This window comes from Tupaia chinensis, unplaced genomic scaffold (genome assembly GCF_000334495.1).
Source record: "Tupaia chinensis unplaced genomic scaffold, TupChi_1.0 Scaffold000283_1, whole genome shotgun sequence".
Taxonomy (NCBI): Eukaryota; Metazoa; Chordata; class Mammalia; order Scandentia; family Tupaiidae; genus Tupaia; species Tupaia belangeri.
The window spans coordinates 528,910-543,837 of record NW_006159766.1 but is presented as its reverse complement, the minus strand read 5'-3'; the positions used below and the strand labels follow the sequence as shown (position 1 = coordinate 543,837).

Below are 14,928 nucleotides of genomic sequence, written 5' to 3'. Positions count from 1 at the left end.
CAGGAGAAGCTGGACTCCCACGTAGTTGACTGTGGTTCGGGTCCCAAACCCAGCAGCTTAAAACTCACTCCGGGGGCGGGTGTGTGCGTGCCCAAAATTCTGAGAGGAGACTGAAGGAGAAGGGATTGCAGCGTGGTCATCCCCGCTGGGGGGGCGGGGGGGGTGATTTCTCGCGTTCTGTCTCTCTGTGTCCATCTGTCTGTCCGGCGAGCATACACACCCTATAGCAAAAATCTCTCTCTCAAAAAAAACATAAACAGAAAGAGCAAGAGCCCTAGGACTGGCAACCAGTTTCTCCTCTGGCTCTCCTGAGACAATGAGGCCTTAAGGCATGGTCGACACGCTCCTTTCCTGCTGTGGAGAGCCTGTGGCAGGCCCCTTGGTGTGGCTCCCCCTACCCAGGCCTGCCTCCCCCTCAGGGTCCTGGTGCCTCAGGCTTAAGCCGAAACCCTGACTTCCTGCCACCCCTGGTGTAACAGGATTTAATCTGAGGCCCAGTGGCCACTTGTCAAAATTACAGGGTGGTAAAATTGGAACAAGCAGAGGGAGATAGCCCTTCACCTACTGCGGTCTCCCTGGGGTTTTCACCGAGGTGCTGTCATTTTCTGACCAATGATGGTAATTTTCTCCCCCTCAAGACCAGCTTAATCATGCCAAGGGTCTTGGAGAGCACACACAGGTCGAAAGAAAATAACACGGCGGGGCCGATCTCCGCACAGCCCGAGTGCTCCGGTGGCTGCTCCAGCTGATTCGCAACACGCCGCTCAGGAGCCAGCGCAGCCCACGTGGGCCTGCGGGGCCGTTCGGGGCATGCCAGGGGCACAGGACTGCGCAACGAGACGGTCTGCCGTGCAGCCGGACGCCTGACCCCGGAGAAGCCTCCATAGCAGGCTGTTGTTTAAGCTGAGGACACGGAGCCAGCAGAAGGTGTAGCGGTTTCGCCGCTGGACTCTCACACGGCCAGCTATGTTCGAGTCCCTGATCTGGTGGCTTGAAACTCACCCAGGCTCATGTGTGTGCGTGCCCAAGATCCCAGAGGAGAACAGAGAAGGGATTGCAGTGTGGCCATCCCCCAGGGGCATTATTTAATCTGTCCTTCTTACTGTCTCTATCTCTCTTCAGCGAGCGCACACACCCTATAGCAAAAATCTCTTTTTAAAAAATTGAGAGGGACCAGCGGATGGCGTAATAGCTATGTCACCAGACTCTCATGTAGTCGACCACGGTTCCAGTCCCGGACCCGGTGGCTTAAACTCCCCCCAAGCACGTGTGCAAGTGTGCCCAAGATCCCGAGAGGAGAATGGAGGAGAAGGGATTGCGGCATGGCCAACCCCCCTGGAGGTCATTTCTTGCTTTCTGTCTGTCTCTCTCTGTCTTTCTGTCTCTGTCTCTTCGGCGAGTGCATACACCCTTGCCCATGCCAAACCCTCCCTTCAAGCCTGGGATCCAACCATGGTTTTAATAGCAAGTCACAAAGGGAGAAATGAGGAGAACTCCCAAGCCCTGGGCCTTCTGTCGTGCGCGTGTGTGTCAGTGCTGGAGACAAGCGTGCTGGTACAGGAAACACGGCCAGCCCGGCTCAGTGCCGGACGGGCTTGGAGTCAGCGGTCTACTCACAGGCGTAGAGAGAGTTCTTCCGCTGTTTTCCAATCAGTCACCCGGCTTCGAGCATCTGTTTCCTCATGCTGTTCACTCTGACTTGTCACCTAACATGCACAGAAAGCACATTTTACCCGGAGCTGACTTAACTGCAGTGTAAAACATGAAAAAGCATCCTGGGCTCCAGTAACGAGCTGATCCTCACGTGAATCACCGACTTCTTGTGGCTGAGGACCCGGCCGAGTGGTGGCTGAGGACAGTGAAAACCAGCCCTATGCTAAAGCCTAAAGGGAGAATGGACAGCCGTGTGTCCGGGCTGAGGATCCCAGTCACCTGTGAGCTCACACCAACCAGCTCACTAAGACAAAGCGACCCAGAGGGGTGACCCAGAAGGGGTGACTCAGACGGGTCCTGCAGGGCAGGGGCAGAGACAAGACAAGACGCCGCCAGGCCTCCAGCCGCTCTCTTTCTCTCCCCCTGCCTCTCTGGGCAGCAAATCCAACGTGCTTGTGCCACTGCATCCTGCCCTGCTCAGGCCCTAAGCCTCGGCCCAGGGAAAGGCCGTGAACGGGGTGGGTGTGAGGACCCAGCCCGCCCTGCTCCGCCCGTTCGCTGAGGCTGTGGTTTCCACCCTCGTTCTGTTTCAGCTGAGTCCGGTTTTGTTGGCTAACACCTCTGAGAAAGCTATCGTCCAGCGAGAGGGAAGAAAGGTGAGAAGCCGCTCCTTTGTGCCTGCCCGTGGAACATATTCCTCTTAGGAATTAGACCCTTCCAGACAACCGTCTGTCTGGGAAGCAGGTCTCAGCTCTCGGACCTGGTGTAGCATTGGCCTTCGCCTTCAGGTAGGGCTTTGGCCTGGGGGGAAGGAAGAGGATGGGCCTGGCTGGAGGGAGTGGTCTGGTGCCGTGTGGTTTTCTTTCTTCCTTTTTAAATGTTTTTAAATTCCCAGAGGATGTGTACGCCTGCCAGAGAGAGAGAGAGAGACAGAGAGAGGGAGAGGGAGAGAGCACCTTTCAGTAGGATATGGTCATGCCACAGTCCCTTCTCCTCCATTTCTCCACCCTGGCTGGATTCTGGGCACACACACACATGCAAGCACACACGTGCCTAGCGTGTTTTCCAAGCCACTGGGAGAGTCAGGCCATGGCTGGCCAGGTGGAAGCTGGCTTCGCTAACCACTAGGCTGCCCACTTCGTTAACCACTAGGCTCCAGCCAGCTAGGGCTGGCATTTCCTAATGGCACGGCTGTCCCAGAGCACCCACGAGTCACATGGAGTTGTTTAAAAAATTTCAATAAAACTTACAATTCCACCCACACTGGCTGCATTTCGAGGTGGCTCAGGGCTGCAAACCGGCCAGTGCACATTAGGAAGGTTTTCACCATCGCTGGGAGCCCTACTGGCCAGTGCTGTCCTGGGCTCTCGGCAGTTCAGAGACTCACCACGCCAGGATGCCAGTGCTCCAGGACCACCTGCCCCAGACCCTGCCTGACACAGGAGCTGGGAGACTGTGCCCCGGGGCAGTTTCGAACCCGGGCGGCTGCTCTCCGACAGGCTGAATCAGTGCTGGAAAGAGCGACTTCTCTTTTGCAATCCTTGCTGGTCCAACAAGCTCTTGCGGGGTTACATCACTTCCTAAAAAGCAGGCAAACACCTCTCCTTCAAGTGAGCACCGACCCAAACAAGCAGGAAGCAGGAAATGTTCGCGTTTCAGGGAGGCTGCAGCTCCGCGCAGCATCCTGCCCGCGCGCGGCCGCCAGGTTGACATGCCGGGGCCCCGCGCAGCCCGGCTGCTGGCCCTGCTGGGCGCGCTGCTCCACGCCGGCCGCGGTAAGCTCTCCGCGGGAGTTCGCGACGCGGGCCTGCGGGCGCAGGGGCCAGGGAGCCCCGCCGGGAGGGCGGCACCCGCAAACCTAAGCCTCCCAGGACAGAAGTGCAGGGGGAGGGTGGGCTCGGCTTGGCCGCAGTGGCCGCCTCTCCATCCAGCTGGGGGCTAGGTCTAACCCTCGTGCGCGCCTTTGTCTTCGAAGCCCTGTGGGCCCCTGTAATTTACCAACTTTAATGGCCGTATTAAGGAAACCATAAACTCCTTGGCAGTTCATGTAAGAGAGCGTTTCCATCCACCGTAAAAGAGAAATAATAAATTTGCTTTTAATAGTGTGGGCTGAGACGTCTGCCAGCTCTAAAAACTCCTGGAAAAAAAAAATAAAGACACGAGAAACTGGGGTATGCAAATTGACTTTTGGAGAGCGCAGCTAAAGATAAACTCTCAGTGAAAGAGAATGTAAACAGGAAATTATCCCAGGCGTTACCAGGCACCCACTCTAGCATCAGAAAAGGTCTTTCACCTGCTTCTCTTTGATTGTATTACTTTGGGGCATCTTTTCTTTGCAGTAATTGTTACTAGTGAAGGTTTGTTTGATAACGCTGTGTTGGTCTGTGGTATTGGGGAAGACGCCGAGTATGTCTTATTCTTGGGGGTTTAAAAGCAGCCATTGCTCTATCATGGCTTTGACAGTTGCTACAACAGGGTGGATGGATGGCTACGGCCTCTTAGGCTTTGTTGACTTGCTCATGGTTGCCTCGATCGCGGTGTGGGGCAGTATTTCAATCAAAAGCTCTCCCTCTCAGGTTACATCTTTTTTTTTTTGAAGAGGTTTTTGCTATAGGGCGCGTTCGCTTGCCAGAAAGAGAGACAAAGAGACAGAGAGAATTACCCCCGCCGCAATCCCTTCTCCTCCATTCTCCTCTCAGGATCTTGGGCATGCACGCACACGCGCCAGGCATGAGTTTAAGCCACTGGGTCTGGGACTCGAACCGCAGTCGGCTATGTGGGAGTCCAGCGACATAGCCATTATGCTAACTGCTGGTCTCTCAGGCTGCACTCTTTAGGTCCGGTGGGAGCATCAGGCACTGGCCTCACAGATCTAGCAGCGTCCTGGAGATGAGCAGTCAGCTAGCTCCCCTCCACCCTGTGCTCTTTTGCTGCAGGAGGGGAGGGTCTCCCTAGGTGGTCTCCCCAGGCTTCTGAGACGGAAAACAGAAAGGGCAAGGCAAACCCTTGCATCTGGAGAGAGGTGTGGCTGCAATGAGGTGTACAAAACGAGTTTGAGCATCAGGGTGTCGTTTGATGCATGGCGTTTTGGGAGCTGCTGAAAGATGGCGCAGCCTGAGCCATGGGGAAACAGGTGGACGAGTGGGATGTCGGAGTCTCACTGCGGGATGGCTCCCTGACTTCTACTCCAGGTTCTTTTCTACCTGAACCCCCGGGGGAGGAGAGCAATCTTGCTCCCCGCCCAGACCTCTGGAACCTGTCCCTGTAGGGTGTCCCTCAGAGGGAAGCAGAGCCGGCCGCCCTCCTCCCACCTCTCGTAAGTGTCTCCACGCCACCTTCGGGGCCTCGGACACTCCCCTGGGAGTGGTGTTGAACCTCGCCTGTGTGTTCTCTTAAACTGCTCCAAAAACTAACCGAGGTATCTGCAATGCAGAGGATGCTAAAGGATCAACTCAGAGACACTAAGTTCTCTCCATCCCAGAATCTGGTTGCGTGGCCTCCCAGGCACCCCTCATCTGTGCCCTGTGGACTCACACTCCTGGCCTCTGCAGGTCTTCCCCCACTTGGTGGCTCTTGCCTGTAACAAATGCCCAGGTCTCCTTTTCTACTTGCTGAATTCCTATATAACCTTAAAAAGCTCCCCCTGGGGCTGGCAGATGGGGTGTGCTGGTTAAGGCACCGGACTTCCATATGGGTGACTGTGGTTCAAGTCTTGGACATGGCAACTTGCTTTCTCATTTTTCTTCTCTCTCTCTCTCTGATCAAATTTTTAAAATAATAATAAATAAAATAAACAATTCTTAAGAAAGATGAAAAAGACTCACCCTGGCTGTCCCTCTTCTCTGCCCCTGCCCTGAACTCCACTCCTCCTGCCCCCCACACTCCCCACCTTGTGCCACATTGACTGCACCTGTTAGTACAGCCAGGGGCACCCACCAGGCCTTGAACACCTCCAGGGAAAATCCCCTTCGGTTTACCTTTCACTTCCCCAAAGCCTGCAGAGTCAGCATAACTTAGGAGCTCAGTAATGGCTGATCGGTGAACGTCCTCCTTAGTACGAATGTGAAGGCCGATCGATCGATCGCTAAAGCCGGTAAGCTCTGGAAACCAGATGGCGGCCGAACATCAGGAGGAGCCAGAGGTGACAAGGGCATTTCGGTGGCGTGCAGGTGTGTCTCAATCACTCAGTGCCCTCTTGGTCCTGCCTGGGTCCTCAGTGTCTGCAAATGCAAAAATGTCGCTTGCAAAAAAGCTGTCAGTGAAAGCTCATTGCTCTGAGGTCCGTTTATGGAAAGTGCCTGAGACTTCAGGATATGTCAGTTGGTAGGTGTTGCATGTGCATTTCCTTGAATTCTTCAAACAGTATCAGGGTGGGCCAGCAGGTGGTGTGGAGGTGAAGTCGCTGATCCCACGTGGCCAGCTTCATGGTTGAGTCCGGGACCCGGCAACTTGAGAATCACTCTGGGTATGTGTGTGAGTATGCCCAAAAATCCCAAGAGGAGAACAGAGGACTGTGATGTGGCCATCCCCGTGGGAGGTGATTTCTCACTTTCTCACTGTCTTTCTCTCTCTGGCGAGCTTACTGGCGAGCTTACGCGCCCAATAGCAAAAACAAAAACAAAAACAAAAACAAACAAAAGAAAACCAAAACCAAAACAAAAAACTGAACATGTCGTATAAGAATCCAATCTACTGCATAGCTTGACTCTCCCTTGCAAGCACTGGGAGTCATATCCCAAATTCAATTCTTTCTTTTTTTTTTTTCTTGTTTTGCCATAGGGTGCATGTGCTCCCCCAAGAGAGAGAGAGACAGAGGCAGTGAGAGGGAAAGTGAGAAATCACCCCCTAGAGGGGATGGCCACCCTGCAGTCCCTTCTCCACTCTCCTCCTAGGATCTTGGCTTACACACACACGCGCCAGTGTGAGTTTCAAGCTACCGTGTCCCGGACTTGAACCGTAGTTGGCCATGTGGGAATCCAACCACTTAACCATTATGCCATTTGCTGGCCCCCAATTATTTTTTTATTAACAACAAACATCCTCAGTGGAGACCAGCCTCGTTACCTCTGAGTCAGCACCTCCTCTCTTTAGATAAATAGGTAGATAAACAGATAGGCAGATAGACAGTTACCCTGAGACGAAATTGAGTACTACCCCCCGGGGCCAGCAGGTGGCGCGATGGTGACGTTGCTGGATGCCCACATGGCTGACTGCGGTTTGAGTTCCAGACCCCGGAGCTTGAAACCTGCTAGGCGTGTATGCGTGCCTGCCCAAAATCCCGAGAGGAGCATGGAGAAGGGAATGTGGCATGGCCATCCCCCTGGGGAATGATTTCTTGCTTTTGGTCTCTAGTGAGTCCACCCCTGTAAAAAAAAGTCTATAAAAAACCCGTAAGAATCAGAATTGTATGATGAGGGGAAGTTTGTGAAGAAGAGAAACAATAGAGGAAGTACTCGTTGGGTAGCTGGAGTGGCACTCGTGGAGCCTGTAGCCTCTCCTGCCTCAGCTCAGTGAGGGTGACTGTCCTGTGCTACTTCCTGGGACGGCCCCAGTTTCGGGTATTCCTGACGTCGATGGCTAACAACAGTGAGTGAGCATTACCTGCTCGGAACACCAGGCATGCCAGCTCCTGTAGTGACAGAGCCGCCCTGGGGGACGGTCCTGTCATTCCTATTTCCATGAGAACACAGAGGCGGGGATGGGGGGGACAGAGGGACCCGCAGCTAGGCAGTAGGTGAGGCCAGGTCCACCTCGGGAGCCCGCACTGTGACTGTGCACCAGGCCACCCTAGTTTTCGGGCTGTGCCAGGCCTGCTGTCTGGCTGGGGGCTGGAAAGCTGTGACCCTGGCACCCTCCTGCTGTGGGCGTCTCACAACCCTCTTGGCTGAGGTTCAGGTCTCTGCATGTCAGCCTCAGCGCTGCGCTGGTTTGCACCAGGACAGGGACGGGCTGACAGGACCGGGATTGCTAAGAGTCGGGTTAAATTTGAGGCTGCCTGGGGGAGAAGGGAGGGGCTGACAGAGGTGCAGGTTGAGAACAGGGAATGTGGGATTAGCAGGGCTCAGAGTGTGACCGAGCAGGGAGAGCCACAGTCAGGCCACTGTGCACAGGGTGTCGGGGTGGGAGCCCTAGAAGGAAGGCGCGGCCCACACCGGGCTGAGCGGCTGCGGGAGGGCTCCCTGAGCTGACCCCATGGCCACGCCTGGGACAGAACCAGACAGGCAGAGAGGGCACGGTGCCTGCATCCACCGCGTCTTACAATCCTGATCCCAGGAAAGCAGGAGAGGAAAGAGGGGGGCTAGGCAGGGCTCGAGTTTGTAAAGACATCACGCGCCCTGCAGTTTGCCGGGCCACATGTGGTGTGCGCTACCCTCACAGATTGGCAAGGGTGTGGAGAGGCAGGAACTCCACACCCCGGCAGGAGGGGAGGTTCGACCGCCACCTCCTCTGTCCTGCTGCTCCACCGTCCCCTGGGTTTTCGATTTTAGCTATGTTTTGCATTTTGAGAAAATCAATCCTTTTAAAAATTTACATAACATATTGGGGTTCCCCCCCTTGTGTTATTTATTCATTCTCTGTGTCTTTATTTTAAATGTATTGTCACCTCTTTGATAAGCTTTATCCAAAGTTGTGTCGGTCTCAGCTTCCTGCTCGTGGTATCTGGTGCCTAGCATTTGCGTTGGGAATCTTGGGACATTGGGGCGGAACCCGGCACACAGAGAATGGTGCAAGAGATTTCATAGAACCCTGGGGGCCAGCAGGTGGCATGGTGGTTAAGGCGCTGGACTCCCACATGGCCAACCACGGTTCAAGTCTCAGATGTGGAGGTTTTCTTCCTCATGTTTCCCCTCTCTCTTTTTCTCTCTTTGTCTTTCTCTGGAGCACACACGTCTATAACAAATTTAAAACAATAATAATAATAATAAAGTTAAATAAATAATTCTTTAAAAAATAGAATAATGACTTTTCTTTGGTTTTGGGTGTTTTTTTTTTTTTTGAGAGATATTTTGCCGTAGAGCATGTGCACCTGCCAGAGAGACAGAGAGACAGAATGCGAGAAATCACCTGCTGCGAGAGGATGGCCACGCCACAGTTCCTTCTCCACCATTGTCCTCTTGGGATTCGGGGCATGCACGCACACACGCCCAGTGTGAGTTTGAAGCTGCCAGGTCCAGGACTCGAACCGTGGTCAGCCATGTGGGAGTCCAGTGACGTAACCCTACACCATCTGCCGGTCCCATATAATGACTTTTCTGACCCCATCACCACGCTACTGGAAAGTGCTCTAATCTCCCACATGTTTTCTTTAATTGCCAGAGAGAAAGAAACAGAAAGGCAGGCACCCATGCCACCACCCGCCCCAGGCCCTGTGGCCCAGATAATGGCAGCATAGAGAGGTCACTGGACACACACCGGGAACCTTCCCGGCCACCGTGGGTCGGCCGCGGGTGCGTTGTGTTTTCTTTCTTTTTTAAGAGAGGTTTTTGCTATAGGGCGTGTGCGCTCACCAGAGAGAGAGAGAGACAGCGAGAAATCACCCCCCAGGGGGGATGGCCACACCACAATAACTTTTCCTCCATTCTCCTCTCAGGATCTTGGGCACGCATGCACACACGCCCGGGGTGAGTTTAAGCCACCGGTCCAGGACTCGAACCGCAGTCGACTACATGGGAGTCCAGTGACATAGCCATTAGCTAACTGCTGGTCCCGCATTGTGTTTTCTTGCTGCCACTGTCCAGCCCCCACCCCCGACACTCTCTCACACAATCTCAGTCCTCTTGCCACAAAACGGGATGTGGAAGGAGCGGGGACCAGACTGTGTGGGCTTGCAGAGGCTGGTGATGGAACTTCAGCCCCAGGCTGGGGGAAGAGCAAGTGTCACAGGTTAGCCCCGAGAGCTGCCTGGAGAAGTCCCCAAACCGCAGTCAAGACGGGGGGCCTGCAAGCTGGGCCAGCCGCAGCGGGTCAGCAGGCAAAAGGAGGTGCCCGAGGATGCCGAGCAGAGCCGGTGAGAAACAGGCCAGCCCAGCCGAGCCCAGAGAAGGGCCTGGGTTGTACGGGTGTCAGGCCCATGGCAGGACCAGCGGGGGGCGGCCCAGCAGACTTGGAACTTCACCAAAGTCGTTGCGGTGGCTTGTTTCTTTTTAAGTATTTTTTATGATTATTATTACTTTTTTCAGTTTCGCTACAGGACATGTATGCCTACCAGAGAGCGAGCGAGAAGGTGAGAGAGCAAGCCTCCAGATCTGGGACTCGAACTGCGGTTAGCCACGTGGGCGTCTAGCGCTTTCACCACCACACTGTCTGCTGCCCTCCCGGTGACTTCTTTCCCTTTTTTTTTTTTTTTTTTTTTGTACCATGACGTGGTATTTTAGTCTTCACTTTATTTTTTAAGTTTATTTATTAATTTCTTCCATGAGCAAGAGAGACAGAAACAGAAGGAGAAAGATAGCCCTCCGCTGGAAGAATACAGAGACAGCATCCCAGTAGGTCTGGACACGGGGACCCAGTCCTGCCATGGCACACGTGCCGGGTGTACTCAGGAGGCCTCCCGATGAGAACCAGGAACCTCCCCCCGGGAATCTGCCTCAGCGCATCGTGTTACCTCTGGCCCCCGTGACCCTCCGGGTGGACAGGAGCCCCCAAAGCCCGGGGATCTCTCCCACGCCTCGAGAACAGCCCCTTGACTTGGCTTTCCATTTCCTCTAAGTCTCTTTGCGTTTTTGTATTTCCTGCGCTCTGCGAGTTTCCTCACTTTCTGGAGATTTTCTTCATACGTTAGAGAGGTTACTTTGAGGGGCCAGCTGGCGGCGTGGTGGATAAGGGCGCTGGATTCCCACATGGCCGACCATGGTTCAAGTCCCGGACCTGGTGGCTTGCTTTCTCGCTTTCCCTTTCTCTTTCTCTCTCTGTTGGTCAAATCAAAAACACTAACAATAGGGAACCAGCAGTTAGCATAATGGCTATGTTGCTGGACTCCCATGTAGTCGACCGTGGTTTGCGTCCTGGACCCGGTGGCTTAAAACTCACACCAGGCGTGTGTGCGTGCTTGCCCAAGATCCCGAGAGGAGAATGGAGGAGAAGGGATTGCGGCATGGCCATCCCCCCTGGGGGGTGATTTCGCTTTCTGTCTCTCTGTCTCTCTCTGTCTGTCTGGCGAGCACACATGCCCTATAGCAAAAATCTCTCAAAAAAGTAAAAAAACACTAACAATAACAAATGGAATTAAATAAATAAGTAATAATTCTTAAAAAAAAAAAAAGAAAGGTTATTTGAGTTGATTCCATGTCTTAGTCATCATGAATAATGCTGCAATGAAAATAGTTGTGAAAATGATGTATATTGATTTGATGTATGAATAATTTAAAGCAATAAAATTATAGCAAAAAAAGAGAAAGGTTGCTTGGAGGTCAGCAGGTAGTGTGGTGGTTAAGGCGTTGGACTCCCACATGGCTAACCATGGTTTGAGTCCTGGACCTGGAGGCTTGCTCTCTCACTTTCTCTCTCTGTCTCTGGTCTCTCTCTCTCTGGTGAGTACACATGCCCTATAGCAAATGGAGAGAGAAGAAAAAAAAACGGTTGCTTCTTCTACTTGCCCCAGGATTTCTAGGTGTTGCTGATTGGGAGACCGTTCAGGTTACCACGGAGCTCAGATTACTGGGAAAGCAAGTTTCCTTCACAACCACCCGGGAGAATAACAGAGCTATTTAGTAAGCCAACGGCGTCCACACTGTGTAACCCCCAGATTCATTCCAGGAGTGCTCAGGAACGGGCAGGAGAGGGATACGATCGAGATGTTGGTTATAGCATCGCTGATAAAAATGGCAGAAAGTGGCGACAACCTAAATGTCCAGTAACAGAAGGAAGGAGGGCAGTAGGCTTAGGCGTAGAACGAGGAACCAGGCCCACGTGTACGGAAAGGCGTTCACTTCTGAAGTGACGCAGACGCGAGGCCGGGCAGCTCATTATGCACAGAAACGCTATATTTATTGGAAGGGGTTTTTTGTTTGTTGCCGGAGTGCATATGCGCTGGCTGGAGAGAGAGAAAGAGAGGAAGAGAGAGAGGGAAAGTGAGAAAGAGGCCCCCATGGGATGATCACACTGCAGTTCCTTCCCTATTTCTCCCTCTCGGGATTTTAGGCATGCACACACACCTGACAGGGTTTTCAGGCCACTGAGCCGAGACTTGAACTGTCCTGTCAGCCCCATGGGATCTGGCTTCCTTAACCACCAGGTCACTGTGCAGCCCAGTTTGAACTTTTAAACCATCTAAAACTGTGCTGTGTGCTGCCTAGGAACACAGGCATGATTTTTTTGTTTTTTTTTTTTGGAGAGGTTTTTGCTATAGGGCACGTGCGCTCACCAGACAGAGACAGAGAGACAGAAAGCAAGAAATCACCCCCCAGGGGGGATGGCCACGCCGCAATCCCTTCTCCTCCATTCTCCTCTAGGGATCTTGGGCACGCATGCACACGCACCCGGCGTGAGTTTAAGCCACCGGATCCGGGACTCGAACCGCGGGCGACTACATGGGGGTTCAGCGACATAGCCATTACACTAACTGCTGGTCCCAACACAGGCATGTTGGAAAACTTGGAGATGGTGCCCACTAGGTTTAGAGGAGGAATTGCCTTTGGGGCCTGAGAGAGATCAGATGTCAGACAGCGTGTGACGAGGGCGTCAACGGGATCTAAACGGTGGTTTCTGTCGGAAAACATTCTTGTCCTGGTCTCGGCCCACCCAGACTTCCGGCCAAACCCCGCAAGCTTCGTTTGTTTGTTTGTTTGTTTTTTCTGGCCCTTGAGCTAAGAATAGTTTTTACATATGTGAGCGGTTATATCTTCAATGGTTATAGATTTATTTTGCTTTCTTTCCTTTATGAAAGCAAGAGACAGAGAGAAAGACAAGCGCCTTCACAGGGATTCAGGCCATGATCTCCCCTCCCCATCCTTCCCAGCCAGCCATGTTCACAGATGCCCATACCAGCAGGTGGCGCGGTGGTTAAGGTGCTGGACTCCCACATGGCTGAACACAGTTCGAGTCCCAGACCTGGTGGCTTGCTTTCCCAATTTCTCTCCTCTCTCTGGAGAGCACATGGACCTTATGGCAAATTAAAACAAACGAATAATAACAAAAATTAAATAAATAATTCACGAAAGAATAAAAGGCCCTGCAGGAGACCAAACACACCCTCTTCTGGATCGAGCATGGCTTGAGCAGGGTGTTCCTCTACACAATGAATGAATAAGTAAAAAAGCTAGTGGGAGTAACTGCCTTGGTTAGAGAGGGCAACACAGAACCTGCTGGGTACTCAAGTCAGGGGTTCAAAGCCAGCTCTGGCTGCCAGAGCAGGGCTCGGGTGCGATCTGCGTCTGATTGATTTTCCTTAAAATAAATGAGCCTAGTTTGTTTTGAACATGTTACCAGAGTGTATACAAATTCAAAACACCCTTATTATTTCCTCCTTTCTCGTTTCATTGTCATTGTCAGATCAGAAATTCACAGAAGCCCAGCGATTGCCAAGCTTTGCCGATGTCTTCTTTTCCCCTGGCAGTGGCTGAGTTCGTTTCTTTTTGAGAGGATTTTGCTATAGGGCGCGTGCGCTCACCAGACAGACAGAGAGAGACAGAGAGACAGAAAGCGAGAAATCACCCCCCAGGGGGGATGGCCACGCCGCAATCCCTTCTCCTCCATTCTCCTCTCGGGATCTTGGGCACGCACGCACACGCGCCCAGCGTGAGTTTAAGCCACTCGGTCCGGGACTTGAACCGTGGTCGACTACGTGGGAGTCTAGCGACATAGCCATTACGCTAACTGCTGGTCCCAGTGCTGAGTTCATTAATTGGAAAATTAATTTATTCTTTTCTAAAAATATGCTGCTTACTTATTTATGATTAAGACTGTCACATTTAGCAAACAGGATGACAGCTCTGTGTGAATTTCAGATAAACAATATATTTTTTTTGAAACGAGAAAGATGGAGAGACAGACAGAAGCTCCCCCCCCAATGGAGAGACAAACGGGCGCTCCCCCCCCCCCAGTAGGGTGCATGTGCTCCTTGGAGACGGAGAGACAGTGAGAGGGAAAGGGAGAATTCACCCCCCAGGAACGAGGGTCACACTGCTGTCCCTTCTCCGTTCTCATCCTGGGATGTTGGGCAGGCATGCGCACACACCTGGTGTGATTTTCAATTCATCGGGTCTGGGACTTGAATTGTGGTCAACCACATGGGAGTCCAGCACCTTAACCACCAAGCGACCCTCTGGCCCGGGAGATTTTCACTATAGGGCGCGTGCACTTGCCGACAGACAAAGAGAGACATAGAGACAGAAAGCGAGAAATCACCCCCCAGGGGGGATGGTCACGCTGCAATCCCTTCTCCTCCATTCTCCTCTCGGGATCTTGGGCACGCACGCACACGTGCCCGGCATGAGTTTTAAGCCACCAGGTCCAGGACACAAACTGCGGTCAACTACGTGGGAGTCCAGCAACACGCACCCGGCGTGAGTTTAAGCCACCGGGTCTGGGACTCGAACCGCGGTCAACTATGTGGGAGTCCAACAACATAGCCATTATGCCAACTGCTGGTCCCCCCTGGTGGGTTGACTTTTAAAGATCAATGAATGGGCAGCAGGTCGAGGCGGTGGATTCCTACATGGCCGACTGCAGCTCCAGTTCTAGACCTGGCGTGCGTCCCCACCCCAGACACACGTGCATTCGCCTGAAATCCCCAAAGGAGGATGGAGGGGAAGGGGTTGCCGCATGGCCACCCCATGGGGGTTACTTCTCCCTTTTCCTCTCACTGTATCTCTCTGTCTCTCTCCTCTCCGGTGAGTGCACGCAAATATTGCCAAAACCTAAAAAAAAATCCTCTCACTGCGGTTAATTACATTGCAGGATCGGGATAAACGAGGGAAAAGTACAGGCCGAATGAATTGCAGAAAGGGGTGAGTGAAGAGGGAGTGCTGGCCGGGCATCTGCAGCACAGGTAGGGACGCTGCAGTGTGGAGTGCTGGGGGCCAGTGGCCTGCTGGGGACGGAGGGGCAGGAAGAGTCTCTTTGGAGGTTAAACATGGGGGTGCCGGCAACAAGTGACATGGCGGTTAAAGATGTTGGACTCCCATGTGGCTGACTCTGGTTCGAGTCCCAGACCTTGATTTTTCTCTTGTGCCCTATAGCAAATTAAATGATAATAATAAGAAATAAAATTAAATAATTTTTAAACATAAACAAAGGTTAAATACGGCCGGAAGCCTGCAACCTTACCGGACCTGG

At 52.9% G+C, this 14,928-nt stretch overlaps 1 protein-coding gene across 2 annotated transcripts in view; it reads left to right on the top strand.

Annotated features, from left to right (window-relative positions):
• Positions 1–3,250: 3,250 nt before the first annotated feature.
• Positions 3,251–14,928, top strand: part of TMEM154 (transmembrane protein 154) — a 58,854-nt gene continuing 47,176 nt past the window's right edge. For both annotated transcript variants that reach the window (XM_006150315.3, XM_027772565.1), the window contains exon 1: positions 3,251–3,428. In XM_006150315.3, coding sequence (XP_006150377.2) covers positions 3,365–3,428 — 64 coding nt within the window. In that variant the 5' untranslated portion in view covers positions 3,251–3,364. The remainder of the gene's footprint in view (positions 3,429–14,928) is intronic.